The following is a 10,053-nucleotide window of genomic DNA, read 5'->3' as shown; positions in this document are numbered from 1 at the left end:
AACTTTACTATAATGGGAAATTAAAAGGACGGAATGTTGGGATTGCAAGGCAGGGGCCTCCATGTCTGATCTGCTCCCAGCGCTTAGCATGTTGTTGGCACATAATAGGTAGTCAAAAACACGAACGAACGAACGAATGAATGAATGAATGAATGAAACTGTAGTCTAAGTCCTAGAATGATAGAATCAGAGAATCAAAGACTGCTAGAGTTATGGGGAAACATTATTCACTTCTTCAGAAGAGGAACCTGAGATCCCAGAGGTGACTCAAGAGTCTGCTGGTGCCGAAAAGTCCCACAGTTCCTGGGTGGGCCTGTCCGTGATGGGAGATGTGGCCTGGGGGGCTAAGGATGGGCCGGGTCACAGTCTGGGAGCTCCTGGAGAGGGATGGATTTCCAGGAAAAGAATTTTCCAGAAGGAGAGGAAGCCAAGATTGCATTTTGCTTTTGGAGCCACTGTTCTCCAGGCCTGGGGTTCCAGCAGCGCAAGGGGGGGGGGGCATCAGAAGGCCCCACCAGGCTGCGCCCATCCTCAGCAGGGCGGAGTGGGTCCGGTGCACAGCTTGTTGGGGTAGTGGGCATACTGGTGGTTGTAGGTGCCCAGGTTGCGCTGAAAGCAGAGCGCGGCTCTCCTGTCACACTCGCAGGTCTGCCGCTGGCAGGTGGTTCTGCCGGCTGGATGGGACAATTGGAGTGAGGACTCCCAGGCAGGAAGGTGAAGCTCCTGGCTGCTCTGGGGCCCACGTGCTCAACTCCATTCTGGGGGCTCATGCTCAGGGGCAAGAGATAAAGGCAGGGCATGGGAGGGCGTGCTGGGACCCAACACTCTGGGAAGGCCAGGGCAGGTGCCCTAACTGCCCCCTCCCTCCCCAAGCCCGTGCTGGCTCCCCTGGGTCGCCCCTGCCTAGGGAGACCATTTGGTTCACTCACTCTCAACCTGCTCAAGACCAGCGGGTTTGTCGGCCACTCCCTCGCTCAGGAGGGAGCAACCCAGCCCCAGATGGCGGGACTGGAGGCCACTGAGACCAGAGTGTGGGGTCTCCACTCAGAGTGGACGGAGCCCACTGTCTGGCAGCTCACTTAGGGCCCCCTCTTCCTACATGGGATCAGCGCCATAGGCTCCAGGGACCCTAAGTCTCCCCCTTCTTCACCTCTGCAGCTGCCCCTCTGCCAAGCATGGTCCTGGCTCCTTTTTTGTCCCCATGAAGACATCTCACAGCTCAGAAATGTCCAGGGCTCCCCCACTCCCCCTCAGTGGTCAGCCTCCACTTTCTGCCAGGGTTTCTGGCCACCCCTGCTATTTCAGCAGGCTCAGGCTTGGAAGGGGCTGAATGGGCCCGCCGGCCCCCCTGATCCCGGAGGTTCTTACCAGGAGCTGGACTGAGCGGGAGGTGGGCTGATTAGCCCCGTGTGAGACAGCAGCAAGCAGAGGCTTTCAATCGCCTGCCCAGAGTCACACAGAGGGTGGAAGGTGACGCTCTGAGGAGAATCCTGTGTCCCCAGCCATCTGACCTCTCCCCTCACTCATCCTCCCAGCGCTGCCCCTGACAGGGGGTCATCCTGGCATTGCATGAACACCAGTAATGGGGAGCTCACTACCTGAAAAAGCTGCCCTGCTGAGTGGATGCTCCAGAAGCCAGAATTCTGAGCCAAGGCCAGCAGCTTTGGTCCTGGTTCTGCCTCTGCAGCCACACCCACGCTTCCCCCAGGACCGACAGGAGAGATGGGAACTGAGGCTCTCTTGGACCCTCCGGGCCTTCCGCTGGGCCTCTGTGCACTGCGCCCTGCCATCCTCACAGGCTCCTCCCGGCTTTGCAGCAGGAACAAGGAACGGGGCTCCCTCCATGGGGCTGGGCTGCCTGGAGCCATCCTCTCACTTGGTTCTGCCTGAAGGACTTTTTATGTGACCCCGAGCTGGGGACCAGAGAAAAGCTAATTGATCCAAGTGGGCATCTGGCCTGGCAAAGCCTCCAGCCTCCAGCCTGGAGGAGTCGGGATGGGGTCTGTTGACCCAAATCAGAACTCCGTCCGGGACCCTGCCCTCTAGACTCTGTCCTGCCAACCTCACCTGCAGCCCCTGCCCAGGGCCTGGTGAGGGGTGGGAGTGCAGCTCCCCCGGGGCCGGGCTCAGCTCAGCCCCCCGAGGCTGGAGCTCAGTGGGGAGCAGCCAGGGCTGCGACGATGGGCCAGGTGAGCATCTGGGCTGAGGCACAGGCCCCTCTCTACACTGAGTGACGACAGCAGACCCCCCCCCCAGCCCAGGGTCACCGTCAGGAGGGGGCTGATCCCCCCAGGCATCTGAGGTCACCCCAGGGCTGTTCACCTACCACAGAGGATGCTGTGCCTGCTGGCAGAGAAAAGGTAGTTTTCCAGTTTGGGTTCGCAGCCCCGCTTCTGCAGACGCGTGTAGCAGCAGTCGTGGGCATGGCAGCACCTGTGCGGGTCACGGCCAACTGCAGGGGCCTGCAGGCCAGGCGGGGCAGGGCCAGGGCTGCCCAGGGTCCAGGGGCTCCCAAGAAGCCCGAGAGGGCCAGCCCCCACGTCCTAGGTGTCCCCAGAGGTCCCAGAGCCTCCCTCCTCCCAGACGGGGCCCCCCGCTGGGCTGCCTCCTCACCAGTCCGTCTCGTCCACAGGCCAGTGGGAGCCGCCGAGGCCGCAGTAGCAGCCATAGTCGTTGTAGTGCAGCGCCGGCTTGCCCGTCACCTTCTCGATCATCACCCCAAACTGCACCAGGTTCCCGCTGGCCAGGGCCCCTGTGAGGAGGGAGGGCTGAGGCCAGCAGCGCGTGCTCACCCAGGGCCCGGCCTCTGCCGCCAGCTCCCTCTGATGGCCCCTCAGATCTGGGTCCCAGCACCTCTACGACTGAACAGTGAACTTCGCCCACATGCCTCCCCTCCCCCTGCTCTCAATAACAGACACGACAGGAGCAGTACCTCCAAGTGGCACCCAGCGCACCCAAGCCCCTTCACCTTCATCCCCATCAAGTTACACCTCCCATCTCCCTGGGATCCCCTCAGCTCTTCCCAAAACACCATCTTGTCCACCCCCTCGGGTGGCTCCCACCAGCTCTTCAAATCTCCCCCAAATGGCCTCCATAGGTGCCAGCCCCTGCCCCCTCCTCCCACAGGAGAACCCCACCCCTCCCAGGTCCCAGCAGATGCCCACAGGCTCGTTTCCTAACCACCTCGACGTCCCCCATGCCTCCAGGTCCTCCAGACCCAGCAATGGGGCAGCTGCCCCCGCAGCAGGTGTGAGCCCCCAAACCAGAGCTAAGGTAGGGGATGGAGTGGGTGGCTGGAGTCCCCATGCTCTTGAGGCTCCCAGCCAGCCCCTACTCCCAGCCCCCAGTTCCACCCCAGCTGTGCTCCTGCATTCCTTTCCCCTCCCTCTGGCCAGTGCTGGCCTCAGGATGACACTGATGGCAGGATGGGAATGGCCTTCAGCTTTGGCACTTACCATGCCCTCCCTAGAAACCAGGCCTGACCCAGCTCAGGGGCACACTGGGAGCTCAGGATTCCCAGGAGCTTGGGGTTCCTAGAGGGCCGTGGAGGCTGATGGTCATACAGGCCACTTACCTAGGAGGCAAAGAAAGGTCAGAGCAGGCGGTGGCTTCATTGTGGGGGAGCCAGATGCAGCAGGGGAGAAGGAAGCGAGCAGGGGTGCCTCTGATCCCAGGGCACCTCCCCAATTAGTTAAATACCCTGGTCCTGTCCACTCCCCATCATTAATCCCCAGGTGCCCAGTGATGCAATGACACTTCCAGGTTTGACACTTTGGTCAAGTCCCCAGAGGAGGAGCCAGACTGGGGAAGGGGGTGGGCCATGGGGTCTGCTCCTAGGGAGTTTTTTGGGGGGTGGGATAATCCTGTGGCTCCTTTCCTTCTCCCCATCCTTCCCCTCACCCACCCTTTCCAAATATCATCATAGTGGCCCCATTTGTAGAGCCGTGAGCCAGTGCTGTGCTGGGTACTTCACATTCTTGGTCTCTTTTCCTCATTTCCATTTTATTGATGCAGCAACTGAGGTCCAGAGAGGCTAAAGAATTTAACTTCATATTGCAAGGAAGGGCCACGTGCCCAGTCTGCCCTCTTTCCTTGACCCTAGCTTTTTCCACAAGCCCCCCATTCCCTGCTTCTCTGCAGCTTTCTCCTTACCCCTGTGCCCTCCCTGTCATCTGCAGCTTGCCCGTGGCCACTCAGCAGGCCATTAGGTCAAGACCACATAGGGTGAAGGCTGGGGGTGCAGCCAGCTGGACTCAGGGACGTATCCTGATTGTCCTGCTTATGTGACCAGCAGTGAATATGCCCAGATGCGGCTTTTATGTGACTTTTGTCACAAGGAGAGAAAAATGCTCCTAGATATGATTTCTGTTTCCCCAAATCCCCATGCAGAGTGGCTGTTGGAGGAATAGGCTCGGAGTCAGCTGGAAAACCCAGGCTCCAGCGTGGGCTGCAAACTTTGGGCCTTTGGATTTCATCTTAGTGGCTTGCTGGGGGACCCAGCTTGGGCATGTGCTGTCCTGGTGTGAGGCTGGAACATTGAGGGAGATATCAGAGCTTAGCTGGTGGCAGTGGGACAGAGGACAGGCCCCGGGAGCCTCCTCCTGGGTTCTGGACCCTCGTCCCCTGTGACCGTTGGGGCCCTGCTGTGGTGAGAAGTCTCAAAGCCCCTCTGGTCATGACGCTGGCTGCAGCCCCCTCCTTGGCTGTACTTGGGCGGAGCTGGAGCCAGGAGTCCCCCAGCCAGGCAGCAGCTCCCCCTGGTCCGGCCTTCCAGGTCTGCACCTGGAATGCTGTGAGCATCGCTTTCATCACTGTCCAGGGCCTGGAAGCTGCTCGATTCCCAGCCTCGGAAGCCTGGTCCCACCACCGGTTGCGTGGCTTGGGCCAGGCCCTTTCCCCTGTGCTGAACCTTGGTTTTCCCACCCCTGATGGGCTAGAAGTATTCCGCCCTCGCTGCGTTCACGGGAGGCTGGGAAGCTCAGGTGCAGCCAAGCCACCAGCCCTCCCTGGGGTCACCAGGTGCCGGCCTTTGAGGCAGCTGCTGTAGTCACCCCATTTTACAGATGATGAAACTGAGGCACACGCCTGTGTAAATAGTGAGCTAGAATTTGAACCCAGGCCGATTTATCCATTAGGCACAACAGGTGCAGAGGCTAGAGTTCCTATGAGACGTTTAAGGTTCCCTCCAAATGTTGTAATTTCTTTTAAAATTGGAAAAGGGAAAGAAATATAATCTAGCCTGGATTACATTTGTCTTCATACTGACGTAGTCATAAAATAGAAGTTTTCTTTTGAGGAGGCAGGTGCCCGCGAAGGCCAAAGGGCCCGGGCCCAGGGCGAAGGTCGTGCCTTCATCCACCAGGTGGCACGGCCACCCCTCCCGAGCTCCCCTGGGGGCCTGGCACTGGCCTCCTTTACAGGGGAGGGAACTGGGCTGGCGAGCCTGGATCTCCTACTGCAGACACAAATGACTCCGACCCAAATTCCCAGGCAGGGCACGAGAGCCCCTGGGGAGGTTTCGCCTTAGGATGGGGAGGGAGGGGCTGAGTGGCAGGGATCCCCGGCCGTGATGGGAGTAAAGCTTGAGGAGCCGTTCAGGCCTGGTAAACAGGCACACGCGCTCGCCCAGCTCTGCCTCCCGCCCCTCCCATTTCCTGCTAATAATTCCTCCTGGGACTCTTTTCATCCTGGGAGGTTACAGAGGACGTTTGGGGGGGGGGCAGAGAGGTGCGTCCACTGCCCAGGGCCACCCGGCCGCTGTGACTCAGTGCCTCCGAGAGGGGCTGCCCTCTGCCCGCTCTTCCCTCCTGATTTTAATGAGCGCAGCTCCTGGCAGCCCCTGGCTCCGGGCTTGGGTCACCATAGCCCAGAATGTGAGTCACTGAGGCGCTGCCTCCAAACGACAGAAAATTAGCTTTGATTCCTGGGAAGGCTTGGCCCGCGGCCCATCCTGCAGCAGTTTAAGGCATGTTTCCCAGGAAGGGCCGGTTTCTGAGATCCATTCCGTGACCGAGGTGAAACCTCACCTGGCCAGGAGGGGCCCCCGAAAGCCCCTGGGATCTGAACCTGGGCAGAAAACTGAGGACGGGAGGGCCAGAGCCAGGCAGGGAAGCCCAGGCAGGATTTGGCAGCAAGGGTGTAGGAGCGGAGGGAGGGTTTCTGGCGTTCGGGAAACAGGGTTGGTTTTACAGGCTTCACACGGAAGGCCCCATGTGGCAGAAAGCGTGGTTTCTGGTGTCAGAAGCGCCGGACTTAAGTCAGCTCTGCCACTCAGGAGCTGCGTGAGCTTGGCAGGTCCTGCCAAGCCTCTGAGCCCAGCTCTGTCACCCCTAAAAAGGGGATAATGAGACGTACTTTCAGGACGAAAAGGAAATGGGGCGCCTCAGGCCTTCAGCAGGAGCCTGGCCCCAGGAGGAGCCCGGGGATGCCGGCTCCCTCCTCCTTCCGCCTTATCTGGTGGCAAGGCGGCCGCTGCCCTCCCAGGAGCTCCGGGGCGCCCTGGCTGTGGATGTGGCATTCCCATGGGAAAACTGCCTCCACGAGCACATTTTGACTTTAGGGATGAGGGTGGTTGGGTAGAGGCGAGGAGAGGTAACCGAGAGTAGCTGCTCAGCTCTGTCTTCCTTCTCTTAGTGCGAGCCCTCCCTCTATAGCTCAGAAGTCGTCATCATCATCGTAACAATAACAGCAAAAGAACCACGTTTACCAGGGGCCCGTGACGGCGCCTGCCCTGCGCGTGCTCAGCCTGCTTTTCAGGCCCTTTGCTTCTCATCCCAGCCTTGCGTGGCTGCCCTCTGAGCCCAAGGATCTCACAGACCCCTCTGAGCAAAGTGGGATGAACTTATTCCTGGAAGGACGAATTGTCCATTCAGTTAATAAACCGAAAGGAGGCCCTACTACGTGCTCGACTCTGCTCTAGGTGCCGGGGTACCCTGGCGAGGAAAATCAGGTGTGAGCCTGCAGCCCAGTGAGGGCAAGAGCCTGTAGTAACTAATACATGAGCACAAACCTACAAGGAGGGCTGGGTAGCTTGATGATAGAGTGCTGGGGTGGGGGGCAGGGAGGTCTTCTCTGGAAAAATGATCTTAAGAAGTTAACTGGGGAAAGCGGTTGTGGCTCAACTGAGAGAGTGTCTGCCTACCATATGGAGGGTCCAGGGCTCGATACCCAGGGCCTCCTGACCCGTGTGGAGCTGGCCCATGCGCAGTGCTGATGCGCGCAAGGAGTGCCCTGCCATGCAGGGGTGTCCCCGTGTAGGGGAGCCCCACGTGCAAGGAGTGTGCCCCACAAGGAGAGCCACCCTGCGCAAAAGAAAGTGCAGCCTGCCCGGGAATGGTGCCGCACACAGGGAGAGCTGACACAGCCATGACGGAACAAAAAAAGCGACACAATTTTCCGGCGCCGCATCACAAGAATGTAAGGGGACACAGAAGAACACACAGTGAATGGACACAGATAGCAGACAATGGGGTGGGAAGGGGAGAGAAATAAATAAATCTTAAAAAAAAAAAAGAAGTTAACTGGGTGGAGAGAGATGTGGAGAGAGTCTAAGTGCAGCCTGTGCAAAGACCCTGTGGCCTGGGAGCCGTGGTGCACAGGAGGTGCTGAGAGGAGGCCTGGTGCAGAGGCCGAGACCTGGAAGGACCCGAGGCACAGGAAGCGGACTTTGGGGCGCTGACCTCCCTTTCGCCCCATCTTTCACTTAAGCCTGGTGGTGGCAGGCAGCCTGGAGATTAAAGTCAAGGATCCTAGCTTGGGCCTGGGGTCCTCTTTCAGAAGGCTGCCGAGCTCCGGGTGAAAGGTCACGCGCAGGCCCCTTTGGCCTTTATTCAGGAACAGCGGACCCTCGTGAAGCCTCACAGCGGGGAGTGTGCGTGTGGAAAAGCCGTTCTGGGGCTGCGAGGACACGACCAGGAGGCCCCAGCAAGGACGGGGCCAGCAGCGGACACGGCAGGACCCAGGGAGGCGCGGCCGCGGGCTCCCGCACGTCGGCGCAAGGGGCGGGCGCACTTCAGGGCACCCCCTCCCCTCGGGGGTACCCCAGTGGTGCGCGGGGGGGGGGGGCACCTTATGGAGAACCTGGAGGGTCGCGGGTGGGAGCCGCGCTCTGGAGACAGACGGGGCAGGGAGCCTGCCTCTCCCGCTCATTGGCTGCGTGATTTGGGGGAGCCCCTTCAGTGCCATGAGCCTCAGTTTCTCCATCTGTCACATGGGACTAATAATAGTATCTGCCAGAAAAGAGAGTTGAGGGGCAAAACAGGTTAACACCTGTGTCGCGTCAGAGCTTGGACCCGGAAGCGGCTTTGTTTTAGTTCCTCCTGGTAAGCCTCACGCGGGACATCGCACACCGTGCTGGGGTGCGGGACGGTGGTCTTTCGACTGCCCACACCTTCCTTTTCTCAGCACCCTGCTCTCAGCTCACTGGGGTACAGGAGGGGCTTCTCCCCAGCCCCAGACTCCATTAGCTGGAGTGGGAGAGGAGAGCACAGCCTCTGGGTGGTCCCCGGTGCCACGGGCGGGTCTCCAGGACAGGGGCCCCCGGCTCCTCTTCCGGCACCCCCCTCCGGGGTCCTGGCTCCCTTGCGGCTCCCCTCCTTGGCTGCCACCCCCACAGGGGTCGGCGCACGGCAGCCCCTTGGCCCGCGCTTGTTGACTGAACGACTGGGCGAGTCCACGAGACAGGAAGGCGGGAAGGCGAAGCTGCGAGCGCCCGGGGGTCTTGGGAGCTGGGCGCCCCCTCCGCCTGCTCATCTTTGCTCGTCTGCAATGTCACGGCGGCGGTTTAGTAATAGCCTGTCGCGTTCCGTCTCTCGAGTGGAGGCTGCCCTGTCTCTTGCACCCTGGCCACATTTGCGTGGGCCATTTCGGCGTTATGTGGCCGGTGCTTTAAACCCCAGGGGCTGGTGAACCCTGGGCCACGACAGCGTCATCTCCACTTTAGGCATGAGGACACTGAGTCTTGGAGGGGAGAAAATCATCTGTCCAAGGCCCATAGCTCTTGTCTGCCAGAAACTGAAATGGGGGAGGAGAGAGAGGGGCCATTCCCTCAGCGAGGGTGGGTGTGGCGTGAACTATTAGGGAACTGGGATGGTCTAAGGCCGTCACTGCCCCCTCCCCAGAAGAGCTGGCTTCCCCCTGAGCCTGCGGGATCCTCAGAATCCTTCTCAACACAGCATTCCAGGCCATCACTACCAACCTATTAGCTGGCTTGTGAAACATAGTCAGCACTTAGTTATTGAGCACCTACTGTGTGCCAGGCATTGTTTTAGGTGCTGTGCATACAGCAATGACCAAAGAACAAAACAAAACATAAAAAGTCCCTGTTCTTGAGAAGCCCATATTTTAAGAGGACAGATAATAAGTAAATAAGCAAATGTACACTGCCAGATGGTAATAACTGCTATGGAGAAAAATTAGGCAAAGCAAGGGGTGAAAGCCAATGGAAGGTTTGTGATTTTAATAGGGTGGACAGGGAAGTCTTTTTTTAACATTTGGGCAAAAATCAGAAGAAATGAGGCACCAAGCTATGAAGACAGCTTGGGATAGAGCTCTCTAGGCAGTGGGACAGCAGGTGCAAAGGCCCTGAGGCAGGACTGTGCTTGGGATGTTCGTGGAACAGCCAGGAGGCTAGTGTGGCTGGAGAGAGTAGGGACAGAGAGGAAGAGGACAGGGTCAGGAGGCAGTGGGGCTGGATGGAGTCGTGCCTGAGGGGCCTTGGAGAGGTCTTGGGACTTTTCTCTGTGTGAGGTGGGGAGCCACTGCAAAGTGTAGAGCGGAGGAGGGAGTACTTGGTCTTGCCTTCGATGAGGTTCACTCTTGCCTCAGCCCAGGGCTCCCTCCCCACTTCTGTGTTCTAGGGCTTTGGGGATGGAGGCCTGACCCGCGCCCCATGGTTCCCACCTCTTAGGAACCACCATCCCACAAGAGCTCCAGGGCCTGAGGCTGGCAGGAGAGGTGCCGACGGCGGAGTGAGGCTAGCGTGTGCGTGTTGGGGGAAGTGCTCCTCACATCGGCAGGGGTGCCGTGCAGGCAGGGGTGCAGTGTACAGGTGTA

At 59.4% G+C, this 10,053-nt stretch overlaps 1 protein-coding gene across 1 annotated transcript; it reads right to left on the bottom strand.

Annotated features, from left to right (window-relative positions):
• Window positions 1-531: 531 nt before the first annotated feature.
• Window positions 532-3,614, bottom strand: PLA2G2E (phospholipase A2 group IIE). The gene is made up of 4 exons (XM_058304829.1): window positions 3,575-3,614; window positions 2,614-2,752; window positions 2,327-2,433; window positions 532-674 (listed from the first exon to the last, which is right to left on the bottom strand). Exons 1-4 carry the CDS (start codon window positions 3,612-3,614, stop codon window positions 532-534), a joined length of 429 nt encoding a protein of 142 aa, XP_058160812.1.
• Between the last annotated feature and the right edge of the window lie 6,439 nt (window positions 3,615-10,053).

Source organism: Dasypus novemcinctus, chromosome 9, assembly GCF_030445035.2.
Source record: "Dasypus novemcinctus isolate mDasNov1 chromosome 9, mDasNov1.1.hap2, whole genome shotgun sequence".
NCBI classification, from domain to species: Eukaryota; Metazoa; Chordata; class Mammalia; order Cingulata; family Dasypodidae; genus Dasypus; species Dasypus novemcinctus.
Note: the sequence above shows the minus strand (reverse complement) of the source record. Positions and strands in the feature narration are given on the sequence as shown.